This window comes from Paralichthys olivaceus, chromosome 16 (genome assembly GCF_024713975.1).
Source record: "Paralichthys olivaceus isolate ysfri-2021 chromosome 16, ASM2471397v2, whole genome shotgun sequence".
Classification (NCBI taxonomy): Eukaryota; Metazoa; Chordata; class Actinopteri; order Pleuronectiformes; family Paralichthyidae; genus Paralichthys; species Paralichthys olivaceus.
Genome location: NC_091108.1, coordinates 10,607,396 through 10,621,746, shown reverse-complemented (window position 1 = coordinate 10,621,746; position 14,351 = coordinate 10,607,396). Strand labels below are relative to the sequence as shown.

At 44.5% G+C, this 14,351-nt stretch overlaps 2 protein-coding genes across 8 annotated transcripts in view; one reads left to right on the top strand and one right to left on the bottom strand.

Moving 5' to 3' along the window:
- Positions 1-649: 649 nt before the first annotated feature.
- Positions 650-7,105, top strand: fam131aa (family with sequence similarity 131 member Aa). Of its 2 annotated transcripts, none has more exons than XM_020104068.2 (5): positions 650-940; positions 4,267-4,378; positions 4,482-4,664; positions 5,852-5,989; positions 6,138-7,105. In XM_020104068.2, exons 2-5 carry the CDS (start codon positions 4,288-4,290, stop codon positions 6,680-6,682), a joined length of 957 nt encoding a protein of 318 aa, XP_019959627.2. In that variant the 5' UTR covers positions 650-940; positions 4,267-4,287; the 3' UTR covers positions 6,683-7,105. The 2 variants fall into 2 exon arrangements, with proteins under 2 accessions (XP_019959627.2, XP_019959634.2); XM_020104075.2 differs by lacking the exon at positions 650-940 and adding an exon at positions 3,090-3,513.
- A 53-nt stretch (positions 7,106-7,158) lies between these two features.
- The window catches only part of clcn2a (chloride channel, voltage-sensitive 2a), a 35,208-nt gene continuing 28,015 nt past the window's right edge, over positions 7,159-14,351 (bottom strand). For 4 of the 6 annotated variants that reach the window (XM_069511760.1, XM_069511758.1, XM_069511755.1 and 1 more), the window contains 10 exons: positions 13,892-14,105; positions 13,575-13,708; positions 13,064-13,302; positions 12,586-12,697; positions 12,465-12,511; positions 11,809-11,871; positions 11,230-11,268; positions 11,040-11,144; positions 10,553-10,639; positions 7,159-10,439 (listed from right to left, as the gene is read on the bottom strand). In XM_069511760.1, the coding sequence (XP_069367861.1) occupies positions 9,924-10,439; positions 10,553-10,639; positions 11,040-11,144; positions 11,230-11,268; positions 11,809-11,871; positions 12,465-12,511; positions 12,586-12,697; positions 13,064-13,302; positions 13,575-13,708; positions 13,892-14,105 (1,556 nt within the window). In that variant the 3' untranslated portion in view covers positions 7,159-9,923. The remainder of the gene's footprint in view (positions 10,440-10,552; positions 10,640-11,039; positions 11,145-11,229; positions 11,269-11,808; positions 11,872-12,464; positions 12,512-12,585; positions 12,698-13,063; positions 13,303-13,574; positions 13,709-13,891; positions 14,106-14,351) is intronic. The other 2 variants (XM_069511756.1, XM_069511759.1) reach the window with 1 other exon arrangement.

Below are 14,351 nucleotides of genomic sequence, written 5' to 3'. Positions count from 1 at the left end.
AAAGTGGCAGCTCAAAAAATTTCACTTTCTCTACTAACTCTTTTCTACAACCTTTTTTGCGAATTTCTCAGAATAATTCATGGACCTTTGTCACAAAATAAATAAAAATCAGGCATGTGTAGGGGACTGACAAGTGTGCAATTTGGTGCTGACCTAGAAAACAAAGGGCTCTCTACCATCTATTGTCATTTATATAGAAATATGCCGAAGTGACCGAAATATCAAAGAAGAATCGGTTTGAGAAAATATACCCTCGTCATTTCGCTTTGCACAGGTGCCTGTTTTCTCAGTGTCACACACTCGAACCACACACACAGTGGATTTGGTGGCGTCAGCGGCCCCCATATAGGTCCGGGGACCCAGGGTTGATGGTTGGATGGATGTGGGACATATAATTGACCCCTCTTTGTAAATTGTGGACCCTGATAGAAAAAACTGGATTAGCCACCGACTGCAGGTTTTGAATCAGACATTCAGATTTGTTTCTGATTTATCCTCTTTCCCCAGACCACAGCAGATGATGAGCCGCCCTGCATGTGTCCTGTTAAATGTGTTTCCAAATATCTGCGGATGGGGATGAGTGGAATAAAATCCAACATGACGTGTAGGAGCTGCAGTGTTTCCTCAGAGCAGCAGTGAGATCTAGATGTTGACTGCAGGAGGAGGAGATGTGAGGATGTGAGACCGCCTCACGTTGATGACGCGCGCCATCGGGAGACATTTGGATCGAGTCTGTGCACAACCCGCATACACCAAGCAACAAATGGTGCGTCTGTGCCGTGGATGTGATGCTGGAGTCCGGAGGATGTGATGGACGAGAGGCGCTGAGGCTGCACCGCAGAGCCCGCAGCAGGAGCACGAGCCGCGCGCTGTCATCTGTTGATCGGATTGGAGAAAGAATTAAGCGCATTATCATGAGCCGCCGCGGTCCCGCTTACAGGTAGGTGCCGCGCGTAATCGGGCTACAGCCGCGGGTGCATGTGGTGGGGGGAGGACGGGGGCCGTGCACGGTTGTGTCGTGCGTGAGGTTGAGCCGATGCTGGGATGCAGATGCAGACTTCACAGGTTGCCAGGAGACGCGCTGCTGCATCGTGCGTTATTCTCCCCTCAGTAATGACTGCAGCCCACAGGCCTTCACCATTGGATGACCGGATGATGTGTCATTCCACCGCTTCTGTTGCTTCAGTGCATCATTTCCAAAATAACAACAGCAACTCATCGCAACAACGATGAAGCTCCATCCATCCATTCATCCATCTCTCTATCCAAACATCCACCTTTACGTCCATCCATCCATTCACACACATCCATACACCGATGCATGAGGCTCAGGCTGCCGACACACTGGCTCAACTCGCTCCCACTTGTTGGTCCTGCATGGTGAAGGTCTCCTCCTCCCAGCTGCAGCTCTGGGGAAGTCATAGGAGCAGGCATCACTCCAGTCAGACATGTTCAGTAACATCATGGGGCCACAATTCACACAGAGGGGCCAATTAGTCCAACATCCACATGTACAGTTCCTGATTCAGTGAGGTTCCCATTTAAGTCCTTCATTGTTTACTGTTAGATCTGCAGCTTTGAACAAAGACACACATCAGTGAATATGTATTTAGAAAATTGATTCTTGTTCAAACACATTGTTTACTGCTATTTATTATCAGTGTTTTAATAAGAGACCATGTTTATAATTTTTTTTTTTAAATGACTGACAGAACAGGGGCACTTCAGGGTCCCTGGTCCGGCCCTGGATCTGACTGACGACCTGACTTTATACTTTATATATTTGTTTCTTGGAGTTAATCTGTTTCCATGTCACTTTTTTTTGCAGAACATTATTTTAATCACTTGTGGCTTACTGTGTATACTGTGTTCTGAACAGTGGTTCTCACCCTGGCGGGGGCCCTGTAGCACATTCCTGCTACAGAAAAGAGGACACAGACAGATAAAGTTAGGCGAGTCCACGCTGCTGCTGCTGACTGACCTATGACCTGATTCTGGCCACATTTGTTGCAGTTGTGAGGAGTCAGAACTCTTGTCTCCTTCACCTGGTTGTGACTGAGAAATTTAAAAGGCGACCATCTGTGGTGCTGCGGTCAGTGTGGCAGAGTGCAGAGCTCCACATGCTCGACACGTGTTGCACTCATGTGTTTAGCATGAGTGACATCTGTTCGTGCCCGTGTCGTGCAGCCCTGAAGCTCTCCTCCTCGACAGAGCATCAAAAATTCGGTTCACTCCTTCATATCGCAGCCTCCCTGGTCGTCTACCTGCAGCTTTCTGCCTCTGACACACATACACTGTAGTTTTTGACTTTCATCATAAGCCTTCCATCACAGGAGCCTCTTCTCTCTTAGCTGCTTTAGGAGCAAATCTGCTTAAGGATATCGTCAAGTAATGCACACGCTCAGAGTTCGTCCTTGTTGTAAGACTCTCCTGCCCTGAAAACAAAAGATGTTTTAAAGGTCCAGTGTGTAAGATTTAGGTGAAAGGGAACTATTGGCAGAAATTTAATGTAGAATAATCCTTATGATGTTTTCACTCGTTCATTTCATCTAAATTGTATGAATTGTAGTTTTCTTTACCCCAGAAAAGTTGCTTTATATTTAAATACTTTATGTTTACATGGAGGGGACCCTCTCTACGGAGGCCGCCATGTTTTTTACATTAGTGCAGACTGGACAAATTAAACACCTTTTGAGTTTTTGTAACAACTGAAGCTACCACAGGTTCTTTTTCATGTTTGGAAGGAGAGGGTGAGGTGAGGGCTGTTCAGCTGCAACATGCAACTTCACCACTAGATATCACAACATTCTACACACTGTACCTTTAATAGAGCCAGATCAATATGGATTTTCTGGGGCTACTAAAAACATTTTCACTATCAAAATATAGATTTTAAAAAAGCCATTCATTGGTAAGATGTTGTTATCAAACCTACATTAACTTTCTATGAGACAGAAACTTAATTGAGGCTCGATATTTCACAGTTTAACCATAATATGTATCATAAATACTTATAAAGAAAAAGAAAACACTAATTCTATGTAGAATACAAACATATAAATGTGCATAATTTCTGCAGTGTTTATTCTGTAAATTCAAACTTTTCATATCGCCTCATGTCAGCAAACATGGACGCTGATACCGATATCTGTGTCACATTGGCCGATAAAGGATCAGCAGCTTTGGGGTTGAGGCAGTTCGGGCTCGAGCCGCTTAGCAGGAGCTGGTCACCTGCCATGTGTTTGCCCGGTTGCATTGAGAATCACACCACTGCCCTCCTCACCTTCAACCACCCGGATCATTTTAACTGGTTTCACCGGCTTACCGTGGCTTTAGCATCTGTGCGGTAAATTTAGGGCATGGCTGTTTGCTTGTCTGCCCGTCTGCCCGGTGGTTTAAACCGGTAAACCGAAGCTGGGACTGTCAGTTGTGTTGGTGCAGTGTTCTGCGTCTTCCACGATGAGGCCGAGGTCCAGGAGTAGAGAAAGAAGGGAGAGACCGAGGGAGGACGAGGTAGGACAGAGTCTGTCTTGAATGATCTGTTCTCTTGGCCCGTGTTAAAGCTCTGGAGCTACTTCAGAATGATTCCTTGTCATTAATAAGTCCTCCTCGAACAGTTCTACAACATACTGTCACTTTTTTTTGGTTTGTGTGCAGAGCTTTTTATAAACAGTCTATGGTGCAGAGTGAAGTTAGAAAACTTTGTGTTCATCCTACCTGGTTTATCTGCAGTGGAGATTTTATAGTCAAATGTTTGTCTTAATTACTGTTCATGTGTGTGGCTTATATGTCAGTTTAAATTATTTACTGAGCTGGTGATATTTTTCATACATTGGATGTCAGCTATGTCCGAGGTCTGCTAAGCAGGCACACAATCTTTAGACCCAAGTTCACAACCTTTCAAAATAAAAGCTTGTAGTTCAGCTCGACATCATACTGTCGCATGGCAGCAACAGTATGATATGGTGAAACAAAAGAGAAAACAAATGATCAAGTGTGAATCTGAGAAAATTTCCAAGATATACATTCGACATAAAGACGAACAGACATTTGTGGAGTTAGCAGTTAGATACTGTAAATATGAGTTTGAGATTTTTATTTAGACGGAAGGCTATTAGAATTTTTGCGAAAAATGGGAAACAGTGAATATTGGCAAAACTGAAATGACCGGGTGGTTCTGACACAATCACAGACAGACATTAAACAAAGCTTATTTTCTTCTTTCATGCACTGGTGCAAAAGCATAAAATCGAATCTTTCTTGCAGGTGAAATTTGAGGAGAGTGAAATGATCCCAAAGTCCGGAAAATCTCCAGCAGACTCACGGAAAAGTGTCGGCATCCATGAGTTTGCAGCTCTCGCCAGATCCTCCTTAAATGGTGACAACCTTTTTAAAAAAAAAAAATTCTCTAACACAAATCTTTTATCATCTTGACTTTCCAACTTCTGTCGTCCGCCTCTGCGTCTCTCTGTCGCCTCCAGGCATCTCGCAGGCAGTGAGGGACCATGTGACGAAGCCCACCTCCCTGGCTCAGGGCCGGGTTGCCCACCTCATAGAGTGGAAAGGTTGGCCCAGACCCGCGGACCCCCTGCCGGCCGCCCACTCCCAGTTCAGCTCCTATTGCCATCTGACTGAAGGAGAGAAGGAGGCCCGCTTTGCTGCAGGTATTTACTCAAGTGACCTCTACCGTCCCTCAGGATATGTTCCTCGTTCTCTTCATGTGGCAAGATACAGCTGGTGTCTGCGCAGGACGTACATGTGTGGGCATGTGTGTCGTACTAAGCTTGGGTTAGCCCCAGCATCATCTTCAGCTCCCACCTTCTGTCATGCACCTAATCCCCTAAAACCCCTGTCCGTCAACGCCCCGCCCTCTGCGCTGTCTCCTGGGTGACGGCTGGTCTTGGCAGCAGATGGTGGCCTATTAGACAATCTCCCAAAACACTTCACTGCCCACCAATGGTTGCAGCTCCTGTTGTTCTGGTGTGACTCATCGTCTCTGGCGCCAGTGACATCGGCGTGGTTTGATCAAGGGAGAGGGAGGGAGAGTGGGGGGGGGGGGCAGGGTACATTGTGACGTCTGTATCTTTTTATTCTCAAACCCTTATCGACTCTGAAATGAAGACATGTTTTCTTGCTTTCTAGATTTCATAAAAGCTTAGGACTCGAGCCGACACAATGAGTCATACATCAGAACATTGACGGGAATTTTTTTTTTTTTTTTTTTTTTCGCTCAGTCTGAGTCACTTTTCAAAAGCAAAAGAAAAAGAACAAGGACAAAAACAGCAACTTGAAGATGTTAGAGATAATCATAGATTATTCTCAATTTCCTGATTTCATCAAATCATAGGCAGATTGTTACTTTTTATGGTTAGAATCATAAAATCATACAAGAGGAAAAATCATGATGCATAATAATGATATTAATAATAATAATGTTCTGCAATATAAATCCGTTTGGCAGCATTAACTGCAGCCTGGTTTGATATTATTAAAAGTTTGACGTGCAAGTTCCTATAAGACAAGAGCCGTCACACACAGCCATGTCGACTCGACGAGTAAATAAAACTGCTTCATATTGTTTTGGACTCATTGAATGTTTTCATATCGACCTGAAACTTAGTCGACTTATCAACAAGAAGTGAAGGAACCAGGAAATATAAAATGAAGAGTTGTTTTATCCACATTGTTGTAGCTTCGAAGCAAAATTAGATTTTCTTTTGAGGAATAATTGTTTTAATTGAATGTGTTAAATTGTGTTTCTGTGATAGTGTTTCAGTTATAATGCATTAAATAGAGTTGTGTAAAAATCAGGTAGACACATCTGCATTAATTGGATGTGTGTTTCCTTTAGGGGTGGCGGAGCAGTTTGCCATCGCTGAGGCTAAGCTGCGAGCTTGGGCGTCTATGGATGACGACGACGAGGAAGACTCCAATGATGAAGATTCCCCCAGCGGTGGACAGACTCACTCCTTCTTCTTCCAGAGCTCAGGTATCTGCCGTCTAATACGTTTTTTCTCATTTCCTCTCATTTCACTCATTTTGTGAGCCATCACTGACCAAACACCTCATCTTCCCACCCCTCCCCCCCCATCATCCATCCATCCTCCAGGTGTTCTGACTCTTTGCTCCTCTCTCAGACGCCGCCACATCCAATCCTATTACCGCACCCCCTTGCCAGCCTGAGGGGGGCGGCAGTGAGGCGCCACCCTCCGACAGTCCCCTGGGCTCCAGCAGCAGCAGCAGCAGCCTGCTCTGTGATCGGCCTGCATCTCACAGTGACCCACATTCATCCCAGACCACCTCACCCACTTTACCCAGCGACCGCATGAGTCCGTTCCAGGAGGAAGAGGAGAGGATGGGTGGTCACGGGGAGCAGCCGACTCCTTCGCAGGAGCAGTGCAGTGAGGTCTGCATCCACCACAAGCCAGAGTGGAGGCCTCGGGGCCGGAGTGGCAGGTTCGACTCCTGCTACTCCACCTCGCACTCTGAGTCTCCTGGAGAGGAGGATGAAGAGGACGAGGACGAGGAGGGAAGCGTGTTCCACGAGGCGAGGGTATGGCACTGCAGCCCAAGGAGCTTCTTCTCGGACCGCGCCTCCTCTGGGGTGGCCTCGTTCGACGAGGAGGAGGAGGAGAGGGAGGACGTGGAGGAGAAAAAAGAAGAAAAAGAGTATTTTATGTGATGTGTTGTCCATCTTTATGTCTCTTTGAGTCCGTGTTGATTCTGGATATGACATAATCTATTCTGCTTTCACTGTAAACCTCTCACCACCTCCTCCTCTTCCTCCTCCTCCTCCACTCACTGCCTTCTGTCTTGGCCTTCGGGCCTCTCATGTACTGATCTCACTCCACTGTTTACCACTGCTGTGATCATCAAAGTATATCTGAGAGGTCGAACCAGAATGTAAAGCTGTTGTTCAAAATGAGTTTTGTACATTTTATTGTGAAGAGTCATGTGTTGCTATTTGCATTTTCTATGGATATTTTGTAGTGTTGTTTTATTCTGGGTCACGCTCTATCATGTGGGTCGGGCTATGTTTGATACTGAATGTCTGAATGTCCTGCGTACACATATATATATATAAATAAATATAAATATGATTCTTTTTGACAGAAAATTCTTGCCCCCCCCCACACAAACACTTTAATCTCTTAAAGGTGTTTTTTCTTTCAATTTAATCATTCACTCATGTACAAAAAACAATTTCATGTTCTCTGAAAAGTAACAATGGCTGTTGGAATTTCAAATGCATAATTCTCTTCTGTACAGAGCGTGTATGTAGCTCTCATCCGTGTATTTTCATATGTACAAAGCATATACAGGCCAGTGCCATATAAAGGGAGATACTACAGACTTATTGCTTAACTAGATACGCTGCAAATGAGCTTATACACTCTCTACATTTAAATCCTTATACGTTGTCTTATATGACGAGCACTACTTCACATTCCATATGCAAACTAAAGAGTTAAGACGTTAATAGAATCGTAGCACAAACACAAGACAAAGGAAATATGAGCCCGAGTCGGGATGTTGCCACGTAACATTTTAAATATGGCTCGAAATCATCGTGCGAAGCTAAAACCCATTTGAAGGTCGTGACACAGACTCACACACGTACAACAGTTTTTGGACTTGTGCTTCGTACAGCAGTTAAGTTTCTCATCACTGCTTTAGAGGCCAGGCTGAATTCAATTTGTCATAAAGATATGTGTACCATATCATGGTGGGAAATATCTACAGGCCGCATACAGTACATGTGTGCATATAAGTGTGTGTGTGTGTGTGTGCTCTGTACAACAGCCAGTAGCTTCCTGTCACATGGAGCTCAACAGATGTTCCTTTATCATGCTAGAAACACGTTAAATTCATGTAGCGATTACATGTATGGACAGTTCAGCTGACTGACGGTCTACATGTGCCCTTAGCAAACCAGCCCCTATAGAGACAGACAAGGCTACATGTGCAGTAAATTATATTCATGATAATTACAATGTGCTTCAGCTTTAATCGGAGCCCTGAATGAAAAGAGGTGGACCTTTGAAAGCAGCTGCCTTTGTCGTCATGTGAACAGATACCAATGGTGGATTTTTGGGGCTGATATCTTAAGCTGCTTTCAGACATGCACTGAACTCCGGATAATCTCCTCACATTCTCCGGAGGGGCTGAATGAGAGAACGCAAAAGTCAGAGTGAGCGGCTCCAGACTTTTCCCCGGCCAGAACTCTGGAAACATGTCACCAAATGTCACATAATGAAAAAAATACAAATATCTCAGGATGAAAAAGCGGTGTCTTACACTTAGAGGACACCGACAAAGATGTCAAGAGAGCGGAGTCGATGTGCTGTAAACAAAAACACATGAGCTCCGCAGCAGAATTAAAACGTTACGTCCTACTTCTTCCACCCCCTCGCCTGAATGGAGAAACTCTGGACCCAATTGTGTGGACGTTCTCCGGAGTTCATGTCTGAAAACGACTAGATAGTAAATGCTGTGACGTTGTGACTGCAGATTGTTGCAAACAAACTAACAATGACACTTGCTTTTACAGCATTATTACTGTATATATATTAACATTATTGGTCAACAACCCTTTGGTTAACCAGTCCAGTGCTGTGAATAGGCAGACGTTTATATTCATACCATCATGTGCTCATTAAGATCGTTTTCCACGTCTTTGTTCTTCTGTGCTTTCTCCTCTTGTTAGTTGCCCCTGTCGTTCATTGCCCGCCGATATTTGCATGTGACTTATGTCATGTGTTAAAGGAACTTTGTTTGGCGAAGCTCCAATTACGTGTCTGGACCAGATTTGAGCATGGCAAGGAAGGTGTCTCTCTCTCTCACTCACACTCACACACACACACAGAAAAAAGAAAGATTAAAAACATAAACCTGGGAACATTAAATATTTCTTATTGTCCTCACTCCCACGAAAAGACCAGTATTAAACAACAACTAGTATTTTTCTGTGTAACCAAATATAGTTTATGTAGTATATAACATATATATACTATACTTCTATAAATACTAATATATATATATATATATATAATATAGTTTATTCCACAGAACAATAGAGTTTTGTTGTTGTTGATGATTAAAAACACATAAACACAACATTACAGCGTTGACATGATCCATCATTACAGACTGGATATAAAGATGGACGACGTGAAAGCTCCTCCTCTAAAGTGAAGCCAAAGTGTCTTGATCAGGGATGGAAAATATGCTGAGACAGAACTGATTCAAGTTTTGTGCTCATCCAGACAAAGGGGCAGGTCCAGGATTTTCTTTTTTATCACTTTACATTGTGGGATACATTTGTGTTTATTTCTCATAGACAAATTTGTGAATCCTTCAAAAAAAATAAAAAAAAATTGGGGGAAATAATTTCTATGAGTTTGTGAAATTTGATGCAGCTTGATTGAATGTAACGGTCTCAATGTAATGGGCCTCAGTGGAAGTATGCGCTCTACTAAGGGCCATTCTAATATGGAACAGGATATGGTCAGCCTGCAGTGGCGATGAAGATAATTTGGTTTCACTTTTGGGAGGCAGTCACTTCGTCCACCTGTATTTACAGTCTACAGTTTGGTCTGAGAGGGTAAAGGCAACAGAGGTCTGGTAGGATCCCTCTTTCAAACGTGTTGTCTGCCGATCCAAGCAACGCCGACTCATGTCATGTAAAATCAGAGCAGGCCTACAAAAGCATTGTTGATTTTGGTCTTCTCACAGGATCTGTTGACGGTAAAGAAATATAGAATAAAACCAGATTTATCATTTAAACAGGCGTCTGCACAAACACAACACTCACTCACACCACAACGTTAGAAACTCGGGTATCAAGGCTGGACTTGTCGGAGAGTGTGACCTCTACAAACGTAAGAAACATCAACATTCATGAGACGACAGGACGGATCGGATCATTCTGACTGATCCTCCGTGTGGGCGGGGCTACTCTCTCCCTCAAGTTCTGATTGGTCCATGTTCAGAGATGGCGGGTCATGTTGTTGCTCTGTTTCATCCGGCTCAGGAGTGTGGGTGGGCGGGTCATAGTCACAGGCAAGCTCTGATTCCTCAGTGTGGGAGGGGCTGCAGTCAAAAGTGAACTCTGATTGGTCCTCTGTGAATGAGGGACTCTCCTGGAGGACCAAATCTGACGACTGATTTGTGACGTCGCCGGGGCTGGTTTCAAACTGCAGACTGGTTTGGTCTGAGAAGTTGACGGGGATCTCTTTGTACTGGAGATCTGGTTGGTCCTCTGCGTCAGGGGGGTTGGGTTCCCGGGGCAACGAGAGCCCCCTGTGGCGGATGCACAGCTTGTGTAGTTCAGTTACTTCAGATACGTTTGCGCTGTTCCCGCTGTCACGGAAACTGGCCAGCGGAGGGCGCACTTTTACTCCAGTCACTGTCACCGAGCCCTCGATGGCCTTACGCAGCTGGAGCGCAACGAGTGTTGGCAAAGAAAGGGAAGAGGGAGAGAGAGGGTGAGCTTTAATCATCATTTACAGAAAATAAGATCTCAACAACTGAAGGAAATACACATGCACACCTCTTTGAGAGAGACCACTCCAACCAGACGTCCCATGCTGGTCACATAGGCGTGATCCAGACCCAGCAGAGAGAAGATGGTGTGAGTCTGAGGAGGAGAGATGATGGGTCGTTACCTGGTTACAGACTCAAATACAGAGGGGCTTCATTTCGTTTCAGATCAGTGCTATGAAAACTGTAGCGCTGGGATCAGCATGATATTCTAGCCCCTGGATATGGTCACTGTGTCAGACCAGGCGATTGTAGCATCTGAAATTCTTGCTCTTGTGAGACGTGGCAATCACTGGCGATTGGTGAGCGGCTCGCTCTGATTGGACGGAAAAGTCGCTTTCAGACTGAACTCCAGATAATCTCCTGACATTTTATTTTTTGGTGTTAAAAATAAATAAAAAAATCGACCTTTTATGTTGAGAAAAATTACATCAAAAGATCTTTGAAAGGTTGATTTAATTTCCCAGTGATGTCAGTGCTCTTTGTTTTCATGTTACCTTATGCAGAGATGTTTGCTCCACCAGCTGGAAGGGAGCAGGATCGATCTTGCAGTTTTTGAAATCCACCGGTTCATCAAGCTGCTGCTCCTCCCACTCTGCTATCTGAGACAAAGACGACGACGAGACACTGAAACTTCAACACTGTTCTTTTGAAAACTCAATTATGTGTGTGTGTGTTAAGTCTCACCTCTGATTGAGTCATACAATCGTCTACTTCAGTTGAGTCCTAAAAGAACATACCTTTATTTTCAATAACAGTATCAACTACAGACTGTATATAAAGATGGATGACACGTTTCCACTGCCTCCAAATATCCAGAATCTACGCAGCAGGGATCGGGGATGTAGCCACAGTATCAAAGTCTCATGATACATGCACGGTCAACCAATCATGGGCCAATCTCGTCTGTCAGTATATAGAATCAAATACTGAATTGAAATTAATTGATTTTGACTTTGTGGTTCAGTCCAGGTCCTATCCACTAACATGGAGGAGGCAGGATTTATGGCCTACACTGCAGCCAGCAACTGATGGCTGTCATGTTGTTTATGTTTATATAGTCTAAGGGGATGATCTGTGTGTTTGTGTTTGTGCAGAAGGTAGAATACGCAACTGTAAACTAATGAAACATTTAACTGTATCTAACATTTAATTTATATCTTATGTAGAATTTCTAAGGAGCAGAAATTGGTGACAGCACCAAAAACTTTGAGAATCAACCAGCTTAAAATAAAACACAAAACACAAAACGGCTGACAATCTTACCGCCATGGAGATCCTCACTCGTTTGGGCTTCCTCTTTTCAGGGGGAGCCGGCCCAGCCGGGCTCTTTCGGGTCGGGGAGAAAAGGCATCAACACAGCACATTAACACAACATCAGTGACACTGGACAGTTTTACACCTTTAACTTGGTGCCACCACAACACTGGATCCCAGTCTGAGAGCATGAGCACAATGTTGCCAAGAGCGAGAAAGCAAAATGTTAATGCAACAATGGCTGATAGATAAACTGCCAGAAGAAAGGCTTTTAAGAATCAAATATTTAAGGATTGTTGTTAAGTAGTTTTAACCCCTATGTTTCCCCTTAAATGTCTCTTATGGGCTTATTTTAATTAACAGTGTCAGTGTTCTTTGTGGAACTCCGGTGAGCACAGGTTCACCTTGGTGTTTTAAATACATTTTTCTTTATTTCTGAAATATTCTTAAATTTTTCCCATTAAATTACGGATAGACTCTTTCTTGAATGTATTGTACAGTGACTCATACAAGGTTTATAGGAAAAGCTACAACTCCAGCACGGGAAGCCCTGCCGCCTGTGGGTGGATCCTGCCCGACAGCACACGCACACCCTTGAATATACATGTCACACTCTTACAGCACACTTGCACACATGCATTTTTTATATCCTGTCATGTGCTCACCTCCAGCAGCTCCTTTTCTTGGTCCGCACAGGAGAGCGTCTGAGAACCTTGGAGAGAAATCAACAATCAGTCTTAAATAAGTCTGTTCCTCTATGCGTCCTACTGTGTGTAAAGTACGTACTATTTGGCGTCTCTGTGTCACTGATGGCAGACACAGTTTTCAAGGCAGATTTCAGAGGAAGCTGAATATTGGAAGCCACTGGGCTGAAGGAGGAAGACTCCTCTGTGGAGATCTACATGGAATAAATATTAACAGAAGAAGCCAGACACAAGCGTGCACACACATAGAAACAATACAGATAACATTGAAAAGACAAATACGAGCACATGCACGTAAACAAACAGGACAGCACAGGTAAGGGCACAGACGACAGAGACACAGAAGACATGTGTTAATGTAAAAGTAGAAATGAGGGAAGTTTATTCAGTTTATAAACACTTACCACAACAGCTGTCCAAAAACTCCATCTGTGCCTTTACCTACTGCTACATGCTTCACACATGCTGTGTCTGATCATCCACTTTTTCTCTATCACTACAACCCAACCCAAGCCAGACTTGGCCACAGCCCAGCCCTGGCGCCCCCGGACGCCTCACACCTGTTGGGTGCTCACCAGGAAGCGGACCCCTTGGCGAGCGCTGCCTGACGAGTTGACGTGAGTGTGGGCGCAGGGTGAGCTGGGGGTGCTGTCAGTTGTCAGGCTGGGCAGGTGATCGTGTGTGCCGTTGTCCTGGGCCAGCTGGTGGAGGTACTCCAGCCTCCGCTGGCGTCCCAGCTGAAGCGAGAGCAGAGACTGGAGCTGTAGTCGCTCTATGGAGCCCAGCAGGATCATGGAGTCTGAAGGAGAAAGACAGAGAGAGGGAGAGAGTGATATCAATTATGTTAAGATAAAAGTTCAACTGAAATGACTGCCCTGCAGTTGTATGCCTTTACCAACCAGTACAGTTTCTGTCTACATATTGTTTTCCAGACTCATACGAGGTGAGTATATGAAATCAAATTCTGTGCAGGGCAGTGTCACGTCCGTCCACACTCAGAAACTCAGAAAACTATTTCTTTATTGACCTGGTTTTATTTTTGCCTTGTTGAAATATTGTTTATGCACTTACCTCTGCCTTCAACCAGGGCCAGTGTTTTGAGTTGACCTGTCAGCAGCATCTCCTGCAGGTCCCGATAGCAGGAGTTCAAAGTGATGAAGCGCACGTCCCTGACCATGATGTCCTCCACGCGGATATTATATTTCCTGAGACATAGTTGCAGGGGGAGGATATGGAGGTCAAGCGATGAGAAGGAGGAGCAAGTGGAAACAAGAGAGGGAAGAAAATGAAAGGCCAGACAGGTAGAAAGAAGGGCACCAAATCACTGGGAAAAGAATAAACCTGCCCTGAGCATTCAAACAAGACACACGCTGGACACGCTGACTCACTCGTGATGTCCCATGCCCAGCTCAGGCAGATAAGGAAGTTTTTTGATGCGGATGATGGAGTCGTACAGAGATGGTTGGAGCGACTGGGCAACGGCGTTGGCCAGAATGACGGCGATCATCACAGGCAGGATGTGGGAGATCTGACCGGTCAGCTCAAACACTATGACCGCTGTGGATACAGTGTGGGTGACTGCTCCAGACAGTGCTGCAGCACCTGTGTAGGAGGGAAGTGAATCAAAGAAAAATCATTTTTTGCATCTTGTCTCTTTTTTCTGCAGGATGTCGTTCTCATTCATAACATTTAACTCCATTCTATCACACTAGCCAGCGAGTCACGACTGCGGCATTTTGTTCTAAACGATTTTCTGTTTTACTTCAGTCAAAAATGTAATGTTCAATCTAAGTGGAATCAATTTTCATCAGTCACATTCTATAAGCTGGTATGAAGTGATAAAAATGG

Coding starts and splice junctions, on each gene's coding strand:
- fam131aa (XM_020104075.2), top strand. CDS start 3,460: ATGAGGCCGAGGTCCAGGAGTAGAGAAAGAAGGGAGAGACCGAGGGAG. Junction 3,514..4,266: donor AGAGACCGAGGGAGGACGAG/GTAGGACAGAGT, acceptor TCTTTCTTGCAG/GTGAAATTTGAGGAGAGTGA. Junction 5,990..6,137: donor CTTCTTCTTCCAGAGCTCAG/GTATCTGCCGTC, acceptor CTCCTCTCTCAG/ACGCCGCCACATCCAATCCT.